This window comes from Artibeus jamaicensis, unplaced genomic scaffold (genome assembly GCF_021234435.1).
Source record: "Artibeus jamaicensis isolate MK-2021 breed Jamaican fruit bat unplaced genomic scaffold, CSHL_Jam_final scaffold_474, whole genome shotgun sequence".
Classification (NCBI taxonomy): Eukaryota; Metazoa; Chordata; class Mammalia; order Chiroptera; family Phyllostomidae; genus Artibeus; species Artibeus jamaicensis.
In genome coordinates, this window is record NW_026522046.1 from 48658248 (window position 1) to 48676432 (window position 18185).

The 18185-nt window shown below is 60.9% G+C and overlaps 1 protein-coding gene across 7 annotated transcripts in view; it reads right to left on the reverse strand.

The window, feature by feature from the left end:
- Positions 1-293: 293 nt before the first annotated feature.
- EVA1C (eva-1 homolog C) overlaps positions 294-18185 on the reverse strand; it is a 57289-nt gene continuing 39397 nt past the window's right edge. For 4 of the 7 annotated variants that reach the window (XM_053657977.1, XM_053657973.1, XM_053657972.1 and 1 more), the window contains 4 exons: positions 17562-17642; positions 17033-17137; positions 16416-16505; positions 8751-9700 (listed from right to left, as the gene is read on the reverse strand). In XM_053657977.1, the coding sequence (XP_053513952.1) occupies positions 9324-9700; positions 16416-16505; positions 17033-17137; positions 17562-17642 (653 nt within the window). In that variant the 3' untranslated portion in view covers positions 8751-9323. Of the gene's footprint in view, positions 678-8750; positions 9701-16415; positions 16506-17032; positions 17138-17561; positions 17643-18185 lie in introns of those variants that run through there. The other 3 variants (XM_053657975.1, XM_053657976.1, XM_053657978.1) reach the window with 2 other exon arrangements.

Below are 18185 nucleotides of genomic sequence, written 5' to 3' on the forward strand. Positions count from 1 at the left end.
ACCTGGCAGAGCCCCGGCCAGCATGGCAGAGAGAACCCCACCCACCATGGTGGTCACGGGGAGGGAACCCCGAAACCCCCAGTCTCTGGACCCCCGTCCACACCACCCTGGGGGCCTGCCCTCTCCAGCTCCCCATCCCCTGCTGCTCCCGAACGCACTGGGGGGACCGAAGCCCCATCACGGAGACAGTCCCCATCCTCCTCACTCACCGCCCCCACCCCCAGCGTCTGTCCCCATTTTAGCGGACAAGCATCCAGACTCCAGCAAAGGCCACCTCGGGTCTCGTTCCTGCGGTTCTGTCCTCTACAAAGACACGGTTCTGGGGGTTCTCCCTCCCTCATCACTTTCCTACAGCGTCACCCCAATAATCTGCAGACACGCGGTGAGGATAGCTGCCTCGCGACGAATTCTCTCTGCTCACGTGGCGAACCTGGTTGTCAGAGGGTGTCTTCCATGTCTGTGCTGCGATCGAGTTTTAAAGTAACAGGTCGTGTTTAAAGAATTCCCCGGTCAGGCAGTCACGGGGGTTGGACGGGACATGGAGCAAAGGGGACCCCCATTCATTGTGGGGGGGATGCAGACTGGCACCGCTGCTGCAGGAAACAGAGTGGGGCGTCCTCCGAAAAGGCAGATGGGGGCTGCCACATGGCCCAGCACCCCTTCTTCTGGGTGTCTGCCTGAAATTTCAAACACATGTATTTGCAAAGATACATGAGGGGGAACCCGAACACCCCAGAATTATTTTCTGGAGGGTGGGCCCCTTGTAGAGCAGGCTTCCCCCACTGGTGAGTGTTCTAGGAACCTACCTGTATCCGTGCACCAACTGGCGTTGTTGTGAGAGGCTGAGTTCGGCTTCAGGGAGTTTTTTTCTAAGACTCTTTCAATAGGTTTGCCCATTTCATGATGGGTGACTTATGAGCACACCTGCCCACACAACACTGAGTGTTCAGCAGTTTTTGACCAAAAACAGCATGATTCCCATGCCCCATCCTCTCTATTCACCCGATCTTTCCCCAAGAGAGTTTTTTTATGTTCGCTCCCTACGCCCCTGTCCCCTGCATCTCCACAGACACTTGCAACTGCACCCAGACCTTCTCACTCAGGGGTCCTGGTGTGACCACGTCTCCCCTTATAAAGTGACACTTCCCGGCTCCAGGAATCAGGACCCGATACCTTCGGGGCCACCATTCAGTCTGCGACACTGTGGTAGCACACGGTCGGAAACCTCTGGACCGCCCGTGAGGAAGGGCCGCAGGAACGCGTCACTGCACGGACGCACTGTGGCCCCAGGGGGGCCGAGACCACGCAGCCACTTGTTCAGAGAGAGAAATAGAGACACGTGGGCACGTACGTGCCAGGGCCTGGGAGCAGGGACCACGTGGATGGACGGGCAGGGTGCAGCCCCCTGCGCCCTCTGCACCATGTGAGATTCCCAGGGGCCCTGACACCTGGCCCGGGCGAGCGCTGAGCACCACTGGCCGCGGTGAGTGTTGGCAGTGGCCCCCCGCCATGGCGCGGCTGTGGCCGCGTTCTCCAGAGGAGAAAATATAAGGCAAGGTGCCAAAGGAGCCACTCCAGGCCAGGCAGCCACCAAAGGACAGGATTCAAACCCAGGTCAGCTGAAGCCAGCACCCGCTTGCAGACGTCCTGCTGGGGCCTCTGCTCAAATGTCCACAACCACCTGGACATGAGGACACTGCCACATGCGATGGCCATATCACAATGGGTTTTCAGGACTGGGGGATACATATGCACACACGTGTACAGCTGCCAGCCCATGCTTGCACACACGTGCAAACACATACACCCACACAGCCATTCACATACACATGCAGATGTACATACAACACACAAATACATGTACATGCACACACGCACAGCCACAAGACCATGTGTGCACATATGTGCACACAAGCACACACAGAGGTACACGTGCACAGACATGTGTCCTGCTGGACCTTCCACAGCTGACAATGTGTCGGGGGAGGAGATGAACACACGGCAAGTGAGAGCGGAGCGCCCCCGCCCATGGCTCCAGCTCAGGGCTGTCTGGGGAGGGAGGACTCGGACGGTGTCGAATGTGGCTGGAATTTGGAGGCGCTGATGGATCCCCCCTGCCCCCAAAGGCACCTTGTGTGAGAGCCAGACACACCCTCCCGCCCCAGGCAGGGCACACGGGACCACTGTGCTCTGAAGGAGAACGTGAACAGGGCCCCCTTCCCCCACCAGAGGGAAGGGCCACAGGGAACGAGATGGGACCACACGGGGGCGGGGCCAACCACGGAACCCTCTCGGCTCCGCCCAGGTGCCCCTGCACCCCGCACCCAGGCGAGCTCTCTTTCCTCCCATGGTCACATTCCAGGGGGCACGGAGGTGTCGCCTGATGTGCCCCGGCTCTGCCACCCAAGGGCGTGAGTTGAGGCTGGAGAGGTGTGTTTTCTGTTCCCACACTTGACTCTCGGGACCCCAGGTGAACTCCGCTGAAACCAATATTCCCTTCTGGGTTTGGGCCAAGTCTGTGAAGTGTCCGTCCAGGCGCCCTCTGTCTCTTTTTTTTAAAGAATATTAGAAGTGACTGAAAAGAGGGATTTAGAGATGAATGGCTGTTTTTCAGTCTGTCTTACACAAGGAAAAGGAGCAGATGCTATAGTATTTCCAGAGACGCGGCTTTAAGGAAGATGAGAGGGAGGCCTGGTTACTGGGACCCCATCCCCCTCCCGGCGCCTCGGGTGCAGCCAGGGAGGCAAAGGTCAGGGCGACCTCCGGTCCCGCTGCCCGGGACCACGTGCCGGTTTGGGCACTGAGGGTCCTGCGTGCCCAGTAAACAAGGATGGATGGCAGCCCACCCCAGCTGAGATCACTGTGGAGGCGATAAGTGCCCCCAAATCCCCATTCAACCAGCCCAGGTGACCCGATGTCCTGTCAATTCAGCTGCAGAGAGTGTCACACCAAAAGTCCCACCTGGCATCCCGGGTGGGGCTCTAGAGAGATGGAGAAATGGCAAAATGGCACCTGACCGTCCAGCCTGGCTCTCCACCGCTGGGAGCCACCTGTAGCCTCCAGCACTGACAAAGTGGAGAATGGAGGCCGGGGCTGCGGCTCCTGGCCCTAGAGGTTAGAGAAACCCGAGTGAGCCATGGGCAGCCACAGGCAGCCATGGACAAGCGTGGGCTGCATGCGGCACTGGAAACGTCTGGAGGACGAGGACAGGGCTGTTTTCGTGTTCACGTTCCCGGTGCCGGCCAGTGTCCTGGCACAGGGGGCCTCTGTGCCCGAGAGAACTGTCATGGGTGTGCATGTGTGTGCAAGGGCGTGTCCACGTGTGAGTGTGCACATGCATCACAGGGACATGTGAGCAGGCGAAGCCAGGACTCAGCGTAAGTCACCTGCACCGTGCCCACCCCCACCCGGCCCATCTGCAGGAGCTCCGGGTGCCTCTGTGGGACGCGTCCCCAGCGCTGAGCTCCAGCAGGTGAATGCTGACTGCCACCAGCTGTCACCCCTTGGCTGGCCTTCAGTGTCCTCCCCCCAGGCCCTCTCCCAAGTGTAAGCCCCTGCTCCCATGCCAGTTCCGGGGACACGCACATCAGCAGGTGGCCTGAGAGGCCACAGACCAGGTAGATGTGGCCGGGAGGAGCTGACACCACCTGAAGGGGGCTCCCCTTCATGCCCCCCAAAACCTCAGACCCCATGGCCCATCCCAAAGCTCACGCTTTACTCCGGCCCCTTTCTCTTCTCCACTCTCTCAGGCCATGGTGAGGGGCTCGGTGAGTGTGGGCAGAGGCTGCAGAGGACAGAAAGGGCCCACCTGAGACCCCGCTCCAAGTGGCAGTGAGCAGCGGTGTTGAGGGGTCACTAGGACCCTGCCCGTCTCTGTCCCCAGCCAGCCTCCCTTCACTGCCCAGGACTGACCAGGCTTGCCCTGGACAGCCTTCCACACCCCCTATAATTCACCACCCCGCCTGCAGTGTAAATGAAATGTTTTCACTGCAGAAATACAAAGGGCGGGGTGGGAATGAAGTCACACCGTAGGAAGGAAGATGGCAGCTTAGACCCATAAGAAGGAATAAAGAGACCCAAGAGGAGGATCAATATTTAAAGACGAGATGAATATATTTGGGCTGCTTCTGTGGGCTTCTGTCAAAGACACGACAGCATATGAAGCCGTGACCCCCGCAGCGGGCAGTGGGTTTGTAGTTCATTACACGTGCAACCGCAGACCACGGCTCCGCGGAGGAAGCGGGGTGGGAAGCGGGCCCTGATCCGTGAAGGCTGGGCTGCAGGGGAAACAGTCGCACCGGCAGAGCAACACGCTCAGAAAAGACGGCTCCGTTTGTTAAAGCCGTGGAAGCCGCACCCCGGACAGGAGGAGGCAGAGAAGAAAAGGGAAACGGACCAGTCATCGCGAGTGGTCTGGGGCCGGAAGGCGCAGGAGTGAGACTGAGGACGGAACGGCTCCGCCAAAGGCAGAGGCGGACCGGCCGGCCCGGAACCCGAGGACCTGGCCGGGCGCGGTGAACGGGGACACGCTTTGCCCTCAACGGCACAGGAAGGTGGAAAGTGAAAGGTGAAGAGACAAACTGAGACAACCACGGCCGGGGCCGTGGGGCCGCCACCGTGCCGATGTCCGACAGAGTCACCTTCAGCACGAAACTGCTCCTGGAGAGAAAGGGGGACAGTTTATGGTAATAGAAGGAGCGGTCAGGCAGGAAGGTAGAACAATGACCCCATATACGCCACCAACGCAGGGTCTCAAAGGACAGGGAGCAGAATGACACAGAGCTGAGGGGGGAGACGGACACCAACGTTCAAATGCAACGATGACGGTCAGGCACAGCCACACCCCCCTCTCACCTGTGCAGACCATGACCAGGCAAAACCCACGTGTATCCGGACGGCGTGGAAAACACAGCGGACCAACCAGACTCAACACTCGCCCGTCGCACACATCGCCCCACACAGCAGAACACACATTCTCTCAAGTGTACGTGGCACGTTGTCCGTAACAGACCACACGGAGGCACGGACCACACGGACACGGGAAACAAGTCTCAACAGGTTTCCAAGGATAGAAACCACGCAAAGCCTCTGAATACAGTGAGTTCAGTGAGAAACCAACAACAGAAGAATTTGGGGAAATGCACAAATATGCGGAAATTGAACGCTAATTCTTAAATAACCAGTGGGTCAAAGAAGAAAGCAGGAGGGAAATGAGGAAACACTCTGAGGTGAATGACAGAACCCACACACCCTGTGAGAAGCTGCTAAGGTCGTGTGCAGGGGCAAGTTCATGGTTACCAATGCCCATGTTTTGAAGTCTGATCTCGATTAAATAACCTAACCTTCCACCGTAGGAATCTAGGACAAGAAGAGCAAAGTAAACCCAGAGCGACAGAAAAAGAGAAATGATCATGGGAATAAACAAAACAATAGAGAAACAAGTAAAATCGACAGTTGGTTCTTGGAAAAGATCAACAAAATGGACGAACTTGCAGCTGGATAAGAGAGAGAGGGAGGGAGGGAGAGAGAGAGGGAGGGACGTCGGACTCAATTTCCTGGAGCCAGAGTAAAAGGGGACATTACTGCTCGTTGTAAGGGAATTTTAGAAATTGTAAGAGAAGACCACGGACAATTACATGCTAATGAATTAGGTCACTTAGATGCAATGAACAAATTCCTCAAAGACACACACTACTGAACCCGGTGAAAAAATACGAAGGACCCGTAACAAGTAAAACACGGAAGGAGCAGCCACACGCCCCACACAGAAAGGCCCCGGCCCCGACGGCTTCCTTGGTGAGCAGCACCCCCAGGGGCGCCAAGCCGGTGTCCCGCGAGGACTGAGTTGTGACAAAGGCCACCCACCCGGACGGCACTTTGCCACCACAGGCTTCCCAAACTCTCCCGTTGCTGTGCCTGCCACCCCGGCTTGTGTGAACCCCCGAGGGCAGGGGCAGGGGTATTCTTTGACTCCCGTTCCCCACGCGGGGCCCGACCATCACCTTGGGGGAGGCGGAGAGAAGACAGCGTCAGCACCCAAAGGGGAATCTGGAAAGGTCAGGGAGAAGCGGTGACCCTCCAGGGCCTCTGGGGCTGCGGGGAACGTGTGTGTGCAGTGGAGGAGGGGACGTCCCGGCTCCCAGGGACAGGACACCCAGGACGACTTCAAGAAAGGAGTCTTTCCAATGTCTCAGCCCTGAAACCCCTCTGCGCCCCTTCTGTGGGCAAGAAGGCTCCCGTGGAAAACCTTCCCCTCAATTCTCGCCTCCTCTCGTCTCCGGCCCACTTTCCTCTGTCTCCCCGAGACCCCGCCTGCGACCCCGAGAGCTGTCTGCCGTCACTGCCTCCATCCTGCAGACGGGAGACTGCGGGCAGAGGGTAGCGGCCCAGGTCCGCAGGCAGCCAGTGAGGGAGGAGGAAGCTGGGCATTTTGGGGAGCAGCCGGGAGTGTCTGCTGGAGGCCCAGCCCCAGCTCTGCCCATGTACCCCCATCTTCGGAGAAAGTATGAGTGATGGGCTCATGAGGACGGACATTTAAAAACATCCTGACACCGGCCAGGAAGGCAATCACTCGGCTGTCCAGCGCACGACCAAGACCCGGGCCCACCCGGCCACCTCCCGGTGTCTGTCCCTGAGGCTGGCAGGCACGTCTCTGGCCCCACACTGTGTTGAAGGAGTAGGAGCTGTCTAGGGGTTGGGGGGCGGGCACGGGCACTTGGCGTCCCCCGCACACATGCAGAAGCTAGGCCCCTCACACAGAGGGACAGAGGCGGGCGGGAAGCGAAAGGTGGGCCTGAGCCAGGGGCTGAGGCTGCTCTCTCCACGCGGCCACATCCTGGCCCGGGACCCTGCAGAGCCTGAGGATTTTAAGTTTGAACCTGGTCTTCAAGGTCATTATCCAGGCACATTGGTTAAGGTAGGAAAGAACATACTTGATGTTTGTATGTGTCTGGATGCATAACCTGCCCAGGTTTGGCCGCGTGGTCTCTGAGACCCCACTGCGCAGGCCTGTGCGTGTCGGGGGCACATGTCCGAGCCGCTGAAACGCTGCTTTAGGTGGAGCCGCCCTCTGCTGCGTGAGCGGCGCCATCGCCCACGTACCAGTCTGCCGTGGCCGCGTCCTACCGAACAGCAGACTGCAGGGGTTTTTCTACCACCTTTAAAAACACCACACAGACGTCTTTACTGCTATTCTTCCAGGACAGCTGGGGGTTCTCCCCAGACGTCCTCAAGGAGAAAAGTCGTTCTCGTGCATGAGCGGAGTGATGTGGGCTCGACCCGCTCAACAGAAACCCCTGCTTGGTGGCCCGCGGGTCCCCATCTGCAGACCGCCCACGCTGCACTGTCCCCGGGCCCCGCTGTCCCGTGGCTTTGCAGGCCAAGGTCAGGGTCTCAGGAAGGAAGTCCAGCAGCTCCAAGCTGGGAGGCAACTCCCTGGGTTGGCAAATTCTTTGTAGGTTAGTAACACGCACTCCTGCTGGCTCTTTGTAACAAGCAGGGACCATTGTCCTTTCTCTCCATTCAGGGAGACCACGTCATGCTTTGACACTGGCCTCTGGGTCCACCCCTCCCTTCCTCGGACATGGAGCGGGCGTTTTCCAGGTCAGCCTGGCGTCCAGTCACCGGGAGTCACTCCCTCCTGCCCCAGTCTGTGCCGGACTGGACTTGGCCTTGGCAACGAGAGGAAATGACAAGACCTATTTTTCTTCTCTCAAAAGGAGTACCTCCGTGGAGTCACGCATTGGAACGGAGAAAGTGCCAGGAGTTAAAACGTGTCCCCATCGGAAGTGACCAGCTTTCCTCTCTTTGTCTGCGAACCCCGCCGCCCAAACTCACGATCCCGTGGGCAGCCAGCCGCAGCAGGAAGGCACATTTCCACCTTGAGGTGAACTCCCAGCGGGTTTCCTGCTGGCTCCATCCAAAAAAAAAAATGCAGTCGGGCTGACTAATCATCAAGCGAAGATCCGGAACCTTCCCAAGAAGCGCTCTGCTAGGAAGAAATGGTAGGGCCCTGACAGGCATCTGCTCTGCCCACGTTAATCGCATCTTGAAGCATCCACGGGAGTCGTGCACTGTGGGAGCATGACTTCCACTTCTCCAACAGAACGTACCTGTAATTTGGTTATTTCCAAGATACTAAGACTCGCTGACATCTATTGCAGGAGTCAGAGGCAGAGGCGTGAGGCCAGGCCCCGAGTAGGACGGGCAGGGACGGGCTGAGCCCCCGAGTTCCCTCTCGAAGGGGAGGCTTCCGCTCTGGGGCACGTGCACCCACACACTCCAGGAGGACCGACCTCGAGCCTTGGAGACTGGGGACACGTGGGGCCACCACCAGGAGGACCATCGGGCTGGGAGAGCTGTCCGACCAGGCACAGGATGAGACCCAACGCTGTCGTTCTACCCTCTGAGCCCCCAGCTGTAGGACTGCTGTCCAGTGCGGGGTGGAGGGGCGCGGCTCTCCCACCGGGAGCCTCTGGCTCATCACCTCAACTCCTTTGCTCCCGCTATTCTCTCCTGCTCCCACCTCCCTCCATGGGGCAGGACCCCATTTCTGCGATGACTGGAGTGTAACTCCCCCTACACAGAACTGCTCCGGAACCCGGCCAACAACCCCCTTTTCCTCTGGAAGCCCCGCAGTTTTAACCTCCAAAGGAGGAGCTGGCAGGCTTTTTCTGTAAAGGGCAGGACAGTAAGTAGTTGAGGCTGAAAGAGGAATAACACGCGAGTGTGAAAATGAATTCAGACGTCAATGTGTATAAATAAAGTTTTATTGGAACACAGTCAGTTCCCTTCATTCCTGATGTGCTGGGGCTGCCTTTGAGCTCCAGGCAGAGCAGAGTGGCCACGGCCCACGCAGAACCCTGACATCCGTGTCTCCTCTCCACCCAAGAAGCCTCTGGCCTCTGACGGAGCAGCGTGGGGAGGACGGCCCGCCGGGTGGCCCTGCACCCCAGGCAGCTGCGGTTTCAATGGGCGGACCTGGGGACGCCCTGCCTGCGCCTCGGTGGAGTGGGAGGCAGGCACTGTCTGCGGAGGCTGTGCGGGGAGGAACTCATGCTGCGAGCCGTCGGCAGCGCCCGGGGGCGCAAACTCAGAGTGTGTGGGTGTGCAGACACCAGCGGGAGTGGGCGCAGCCGAAAGCAACACCCTCCCGAGGGGTTTGTTTGGAAATGTGCTGTAAACAGTTTGAAAGGCCCCTTTCTGGCTTCGCCAGGTGTCGATGACGACAAAGGCTCCTTCACAGAAGGTACAGGTGAGGCAGAACCAGGGGCGCCGGGCGCTCCCGCGCTCAGAGGGGCAAGGCCACCAGGCACGTCCGGTGCTCAGCAGAAGGCCCCCACGTTCCTTGGCAGCGAAGCGTCCAAACCACTGTTCATCCAGATTTCCTGCAGGATCTGCTCCCGACGCTCAATCCTCTCCGCCAGCTCCGCGGCCTCCGCGGACGAGTATGCGGGGTGCGGAGTCCTGCCAAACCCCGGCAGCTCCCTGGGGAAATCCGAGCCGGAAGAGTCCTCCTCCGGGTCGGCGTCCTCGCTGTCCTCTGCGGCCCCGTCGCCGCCCGGCACCAGGCGCTCCCGCGCCAGCTGCAGCTCCCGCCAGTCCTTGGCGCAGGGCACCCTGAGGACCAAGGCACACAGCGCAAGGGCCAGGCCGATGCAGATGCTGGACACGAACAGCAGGGCAGCTCTCTCGGGGTGGGCTGCGGGCGAAAGGACCGGTCAGTCAGCGGCCCCGGACCACCCCCACCACGCCCACCCGCCCCCACTGGTGAGAACAGCCGTGCAGCGTGTGTGGCCAGTACGTGGGTGTGTCCACGGCAGGACACGGAGCGGAGGGACGTGGAGGGCGGGCCCCTGAGTTCAGACTCAGGTCTGCCAGTCCTCGCTGTGCGACTCCCAGCGTGTCGCAGGAGCTCCCCGCGACCCAGTCTCCCCCTCCGTGACATGGGGCTAAGGGCTCCCTCCTCTCACGGGGGCGTCAGGACGCAAGGCGTTCCTTCCCGAAAAGCTCCCATGACACCCAGTGATGCAAGGAAACACCCAGCAAACTGTCAGCTATTCCTAGTAAACCACAGAAAGTCAATATAAATGTAAACTTTAAATGTGATGTGAGCACCAATGTCAAGTAGACGCAAGCAGAGCTTCGTTTCTTCTGGGCCACACAGTAAATATAAACAAAAGTTCTGGTGTTCCTCTTCCACCCAAACGCGTGCGCAGCAAATAGAAATAACGCTGATTTTGGCCGCGCACCCCAGTCTGAATCCTCTCGAGGCCCGAGCCTCCCGTTGCCCTCGTGCAGAGAGGACTGTGCTCTCCCTGCTTCTCAGCTGCGCTCCCCCCTGTGGCGTCAGCACCCCCACCTTGGGAACAGTGACGCGGCGAACCCCCAACACCGGTCAGGAGCCAGCCCAGGCTCCCTGGGAGGGCATCGGGAGCGGGTCGGCTCTGGGGCCCTGCACTTTGCCCTGCAGCGGACACAGGTGCCCTGCATTCTGATCGCACGTCAGGACCCGTGGGCCGTGGGCGTGGCTGGCTGGCCCAGATGCACAGGCCGTGCTACAGCCCAGGAGGGAGGCCGCCTGGAGGTTGGCGGCCTCAGGGGGAGCCAGGCCGGGAGCTGCGAGCTGCCGGTGGCCCTGCGTCTGGGACCCTGACGTTTGCTCGGCACGGCACAGCTGCGTGGACCCGTTCCACACCCCGTGGATGGCGAAGGCCCCTGCGCCTGAGATCCAGGCCGCAGTCTGAGTGCCCGAGGGCCACTGGCTTTTGTGCCCAGTCCAAGGCCCAGTGGCTGCGGCCTGACACGGACCCGAGTGAGACACGGAATCTTCCTGCAACTCCGAACCTCCCCACTCAGCTTCCTCACTCGTGGTTCAAGTCGCCACGCCGGCCCCCACAGTCTGCTCGCCCTCCTCAGGACGCCGGGGCCTTGGCCCACACGTGGTGCCCGCTGTGCCGTTCGCCACGGCAGATTCTCCCCTCGTGTTGGGGCCGTCTGGAGATTCGGTCGCAGGGAGCCACGAGTCCTCAGTGAAAGAAGGGGGGCCTTTCATCTCTGGGAGCGGAGGCGGCGTGAGGACTGGCACCTGGGGCACCGGAGCGAGGGCCTGACCACACCTGCGTCCGGCCTGGGCCTCTCCTCCCCCCCCCAGCGGGGTGCCCCCACCAAGGTAACAACCCCCCAAATCCATCCATGGTCATTACCGCCCTGCCTGCCTTTGAATCTAGTTCATTGCATCGCTGTGTGTCTGAACCCTTGCCGGTGGTGACGGTTGGTTTTCACCTGATGTGGCACTGCCGTGTTCTCCTTCATCGTCTTGGCCAGGGGCCCCCAACCCCTGAGGCCACACACCGGTACCCGTCCGTGGCCGGCTAGGACCCAGATGCAAAAGGTTGGGGGCCGCTCATCTTGGCTGCAGTGTGGTCGATTCCCTCGCCCCTGCCGGGGCGTCTGGGCTGGTGCCCGGTTTTCCATCTCGTGGGCTCTGCAGCCGCCACATGTGTCCTTTCTTGCAAAGTGCCCCTGGTCGGCCTGAGCAAGCATTTCTCTTGGGAACTGGCTGGGGGGCGGAGGGGGCACTCAGATGAAGTTATCAGGTGGTGAATTCTAGGAAACACGTCCCCAGCGGCTTCCAACGTGGCTGGTACATGTGAGGGGCTATGACGGCTCACCTTCCCCAGCACCCGGCTCGGGCGGACCTGACCTTCCTTTCGAGTCACAGGACAGGACGGTATCTTACTACGGTCTTGACCTGCGGCGTCTCCCTGATCCCAAGTCCCCGCACCCCCACTCCTCTCTTCAGATGGCCGTCCTCCCTCTTCCCAAAACACCGCTCAGGCCGCGGGTGCCCACTCTCTCCTCTGCAGGGCGAGGTGCCTGTTCTCGCACCAGTGGAGACAGTTACGTTCTGTGCCCCTGACAACGACGGCCTGCGAGCCCACCTGCTGTGTCTGCCTGTCTGTGTGTGTGGGCGGTGGTGGCTGTCAGGGGGCAGCTGCTGACTCGGGAGTTTTTCTGAAAAGCTGGTGCAGTGCCACCTATCCTCCACGCCCCCAGCACTGCGCCCCCACCCTCCTTCCACCTCCCTCCCCTGGGCTCTTTGAAAGCGCAGCCAGCTCCCCTCACTGTCCTGCAGCCTGGCCCCGTCCCTCCCCAGGGTCCACCCGCCGGACCCCCTGCTCTCCCTCCCTCCGCACAGGCCTCTCCCCACTCTTCACAGGGGCCAGTTTGCGCCCTGGGGCTTCCGCAGGGGCTGGTGTCTGCCTGGACGTTCTCTCCTCCCCGTCGTCCAGCCGTCTGTGCCGCTCCATCCCAGCCTGGGCCGGGCCTCCTCGTCTTGTAGCGTCTTAGACACTGAATTGGGGATGAATCTCGGAGCATGTCCGTCCTTTCTGGCCATAGGATGCCAGTGTCAAGAGAGAGGGGCCGACAGGTCCCTAGGGCCCATGAGGCGCCCTGGAGCGTGTGAAGGGGGGCCAGGGGCTCAGTCACTCAGGGTGGGGGTGCCCTGTGGGTAGCACCCTGTAATGTGAGTTGCCTGCCATCCTCTCTCTCTCTTCCCCTGGGAGGTAAGTGTCTGGATTCTCCTGGGAGGACAGCAGCTCACTCAGGGTCTCCCAGGTGCCTCTTGGCTCAGGTTCAGCCTTGGCCGAGCAGTCACCCTCCGGCACATCCACGCTGAGCCTGCTGAGATCCAGTGACCCAGGGCCCAAGGGGGACCCTGGGCCAGCCCTTTGGAACGAGGCTTTCTAGGCACCTGCAGCAATGTGCCTGCCGTCACAGAGTCACCAGATAGCAGAGGGGAACACGCAGGTGGGCAGGCCCAGCGCCTCCCGTGGTCCTAAGCCAGCCCGTGGCCGGGGCTGGAGCTCAGGCCCTGGTTCCCACCACAGCACCAGTCTTTACACCAACAGCACGTTTTTAGAAGCCGCTGGACCACTCCCGGCTGTTGTGACCCCTTTTCCGAGTCACATCCGGGAATAACACAGGTGTTCGTCTCCTGTGGTTAAACGACCTCACCTGGTCTGTTGCTGGCCAAGTTTCCAGCCAGCCTCGCCCATCAGCCTCGGGAATCTCACAACAGTGGCCATGGCCTTGAAGGCCCCTTGACCCTTGGACCCCTGGTCTGGAGCCAACAGAAACTCCAGATCAAGTTTATTTGCGTCTAAATAAGCCTCTGAGAGGCCAGAGTGAGGGCCTCTCCCCGCCGTGAGGGTCCAGAGCCCAGCTGGACAGTGCTGCTGACGTGACAGCAACTGCCCACCCCGGACCCAAGATCAGGGACCGTGGGAACACGCTGGAGTCCACACCTTGGTGGCAGGGCGGCGCTGATTCCCATCACCTCCCCGACAGGGGATCTTGGGACTGACTTTGGAAGCTGTCATTGCACTTGGGTTTCAGCGTGGGTCTGCCTGACGCCCTGGGGCTCCTGTCCAACAAAACAATGGTGCCCCGACCCCAGGCTTTCCCGCTGTGGCCACAGGGACCCCGAGGTCACAGCAGCTCTGTCAGGGGCTGAGACGCCCGTGGACCCAAGCCGTGGGGCAGCAAGGGGACTCTTAAGGCCACAAGAAAGGCGTGTTGTGTGAGGTAAACACACAACATGTGTCTGGAAAGTTCTAGTCGGAGGTGACAGGAGACACTGAGTCATGGACGAGACCCTCCAGACGAGTCTGCAGGGCATGGCACACGGGGCCGCAGGGAGCCAGGTCGCAGGCTGCCTGCCGAGAACCTACACGCACCGAGACTCACGGACAGAGAGACACAGAGAGAGACACACGCACAGAGACACACCTTCCCATTCCTGTGTTTTCAGATTTTTTCCCTCCGCCCTTTCGGTCCTGTGATCTCAATCCCGAAGGAATGCGGGTGGTGGGGGTCTGCACGGAGGGAGGGCGAGTCCACCCGCCCGAGAAGATGCTGCCCAGATCGAGAAATGGCCAAGAGAGGAAGAGTTCCTGGGGGCCCTGGACATCCTGCTGTCTGTTCCACCAGCCTCTGGGTTGCAGCATCTCGGGATGAGTCCCCAGTGTTGGTGGCTCGTCTGCTGTCACCGGATGCGTCAGAGCCACCTGCAGCCCGACCTGGGGCAGGGTCCTCTCAGATTCACTCAATCTACCTACTGTTGGGCCGGTTTCGCGAGAACCTTCCGGGCTCACTGCAGCCCAGCCGCTTCTGAAGTCAGGCCCCGCCCCTCGGGGTCCCCAGGGGCCATCCCCTCGAAGGCCGGCTGGCGGTGCATCTGAGAGTGGCCCGGAGCCCCCCTCTCCAGTGGCGACGAGGGGGCTTCGAGTTGCGTGACACTGGCTGTTGGAACTAGATGTCCTGTGCTTCCTGCCCAGGAAGAGGCCGGAGCCCCACCTGGAGGGACCGCCCAGAGAGCGACATGCCTGGGGAGCCCACAGGCCCTGGACTCTGGCCGATGTGCGTCCTGTGGTGACCGCCACTGACCGCTGACACAGACGGCCAGTGCCTCTCAGATGGAAGGTTTTGGCTCGGTCATGGCTGCTGCAAGGGACGGGCCCACGGACCCCTTGGTAAAGCTGGATAACCCCCCACCGGGTCCGTAGAGCTCTGTAAAGTTAAGTCCCCACGAGTAACCAGCACAAGTGCCAACGAGCCCGACAGCTCACGACACCAGGGAGGATCCACCCCCATCCAGCGTCTGAGAACTGCTGGCCAAGCACCTGCAGGGCCGGCACTGTCCTAGACGCTGGGATGTGACGATGACCACGGTGACCAAAGCTGCCCTTGGAACCCTGGACGTCTGGCGGGGGATGAGCACAGGGCCCAGCCCTGCGACTCTGGGAGCGAGAGGGAGTATTGGAGTGGAGATGGGCGGAGGGAGCCGGGGCCTAGAGCTCCAGGTGGCGAGGTCCCCGTCCGTCCTGGCTCCGAAGGGACGGGTTCCTGCCCGGAGAAGCCAGAGCACTGGCCGGCCGCCTGCCGAGTTCCTGTCCTGGCCCCACCACTGCCCACGCTGCGGCCCCAGGCAAACGGCTCAGCTCCTCCGGCCCTTGGCTTCCCTTATGGGAAGAACGGGCACTAGAGTCCCCTCTCGGGGTCATCGCTATGGACAAATTGTGTCCCCAGTGCATGTGGTGAAGCCGTCACCCCCAGAGTGACTGTATATGGAGGTAGAAGCTCTGGGTGCGGCGGGTGAATAAGGTTAAAGGAGGCGGCGAGGGAGGCCCAGGTCCAACGACACTTGTGTCCTTCTGAGGAGAGGCACGGAGAACTCTCTCTGTCTCTCCCCGGGAGGACACAGCAAGAAGGCGGCTGTCCAGAAGCCGGGAAGTGACCCTCACCCATCACCAGCGTGGCTGGCACCCTGACCTTGGACTTGCAGCCTCCAGAACTGTGAGAGCACAAATCTCTGCTGTTCAAGGGCCCACGTGAGGTTTCTGGTCACAGGGGCCAGCGGGGACCCGGCTGGTGCGGGGAGGTCCCGAGAGGCCCCTGGAGCCGTCACTCCCTGTTTGACGGGTTCTCATGGTGACTCTGCTCTGAGGACTTTGAAAAAATGGGGTTGCTTCTGACAATAAAAATCCCGACATCCCTTAACTTGGGCAGTTACTGGGCAATGTCCAAGAGGTGGGCGTGGGCGAGTGCCCAGGGAGGAGAAGTGTCTCAGAGGAAACCAGACGGCAGGCAGCAACCTCGGGAGGGGCAGGCGGATGGCGAGGCTGCGGCGTCTGTGTCCAGACGTCTCTGCACACCTTCGTCTACCCCAGACGGTGTCCTGAGATGGCCTCGCTCTGGGACGCTGGGACGCTGACACTGCAGTGCACCCCGTCAGCGTGGGCTTTGCAAAGGCCCCCGGGGGTCCGGCTCCCGGGGCAGAGTCGGGTGGGCTCTGTCCCAACCCCCACAGTCACAGCCAGGCCCCGGCCTGCACTCAAGGGCACTCGGGTGGGTGGGGCGTTCCACGCCAGAGTGCGCGCCTGCCCCTGCGGGTTACACGGGGCTGCGTCCGTGGGCTCCAGGGGGAAACCAGGGGCAGCCTCGGGGGCCAGGAGAAGCGGCAGCGTGACTCAGAGAGGGACTCTGTCTTCACAGGGCGCGGCCTGTTTTGTTTGCTCAGTGATCTTTTGGCTCAATTTTCCTCCAGCCCCGGGTGGAATTCGCTGGCCCTGGGCCCTTCCCACGTGTTTGCGCTGGGAGCACATCCCTCCAGTTCCTACCTCTCAGAGCAGAAAAGGCCCGTGGCGCCGCCCCTCCCCACTGTGACTCTCCCCGACTGCTCCCCACCCCCCAGGGAGGCTCCCTCCCCCTGCAACCGGCCGGAAGGTGCAGCGCCCCGGCCCCTGTCTTCAGAGTTCAGGACACCAGCCGCCCTGTCCAACTCACAGTCGCTTTCCCTGAGCCGTCGGAGCGCAGTGACCAGTGTCCCCTGACGCCGATCCCCCACCTACCTCTGATGTAAGCGAACGCTGCCAGAGAGCTGCTGACGATGGCCCCGTCGTTCCTCGGAACCCTGGACTCGCTGGGGTCAGCCTTCACACCTGCGGCGGGAACAGAGGCCAGGCCGTGGGGCAGGCGGTTCCCACGGCGCCACCACCACACACACAGGGCTGCACACATGGCCACGGCGGCCAGACAAGACCGAGCAGGGGGAGCGCTCAGAGAGTGGTCCCCGCGTGCGGAGCGGTGACAGGGACTGAGACCTTCTCCAACGAGCCAGCTGCAGCTCAGGTGCCGCTCACCCGCCCCCCTGCTGGGCTTCGCAAGGGCCAGCCTCGAGTCACCGAGGCGGCTGTGCTGGGTGACTGTTTTTGGAAATGACAGCGACGTGCAGGGTGGCTCCGTGTCGGGTGCCTGGTTAGACTCGGTGACGGTGTGGGAGCTGCCGACGGGGCAGCCGTGGGGCTCGGGGGACCATGGGGGCGTCAGGCCGAAGCCTCCAAGGAAGCACAGTGCAGGGCTGCGGCCGCTGCGGCGGGGCCCAGTTGTCCGTGGTATCAGAGCGGCATGGCAGCGTGGGGGGACGCTGGGCTCGGGGACGAAGCCCTGGGACACCAAGGGTAGTGACCTCTAAGCGCTGAGTGAGTCCAGGCAAGATTTCCGTTTCCTGGTGCCTCCCCGCGTCCCCCACGCCAGGCACACATTTCATATTTAGGTGCGACAGACGCCACGTCTGCGACAAAAGTAACACAAACAAAACTTCCACCACCCGAAGCCCAAATTCTTAACAGGTGCTCGGCGGTTCCTCTGAGGGGCCCCGAGGGCCAGGACTCCATTCTGGCTTTAACCAGAGACCCAAATCCCACCCCCTGTGGCCAAGCCCAGGAGCCCCTGAGGGAGAAGGTGGCACCCGGGTGCCCCATGGTCACCCTCCCAATGAGCCCACCATGGAGCCCCCACAGTCATTGGATCTTTCTTTCAGGAACTGAGAGGGGAATGGAGGGAGGACTTATTCCACATACAGTTTAAGAATCAAGATGCCATGTCAGCCATTAAATACAGCCGTTCGCCACAGTGAACCCCTGGTTCGATCCCCAGCGCACCGGCCACGTGCACTGTCCCCTGACGTAGGGAGGGGCGTTGGCTGCGAGCCTTACCGTGGTCACCGTCTTCCTGCTTCACAGAGGGTTTCGGATCGGCCACGGCTGGATCGATCGCTGTGAGTATGTGCTTGGGAACTAGAAACCAAAAAGAAACGTTTTAAAGACGTTGCTCATTTAGTCCACACTTCAAATGCAACGTGTGTAGAGAAGATCAGAAACTCAGTTGGCACATGGGCACGTCAACCAGAGCGGTTGCCAGTCCGAGGCGCTCATGACAGCAGGGGCACCAGCGTGACCCTCAGGTCCCCAGACGGGGGGGCCGGGCCCGCCTTGCAGTATTTAGAATAACGGGAAAATGAATGAACCAAACGTGGACCGTCCACCCCCAGAACGCAGCTGCACTGCAACCCGGACGGACTAGCCTGGGAAACTCGACCCAGAGACCCTGCGACTCCGAGCCCGTTAACATGAAACCGTCAGAAACGGTCATGCTGTGGAGGCAGGAAGCTCGTTCGCGGTTCCCCGGGACGGGGGGTGGGGTGGGGGGTGGGGGCATGGGCACAAGGGGCTTTTGGGGGTCACGGAGATGTTTTAAAATTGCATTGTGGTGAGAGCCACACAGCTCTGGGCGTGGGTCAGAAATCAGTAAATTTTTTTGCTTTAAGTGGGTGGATTTAA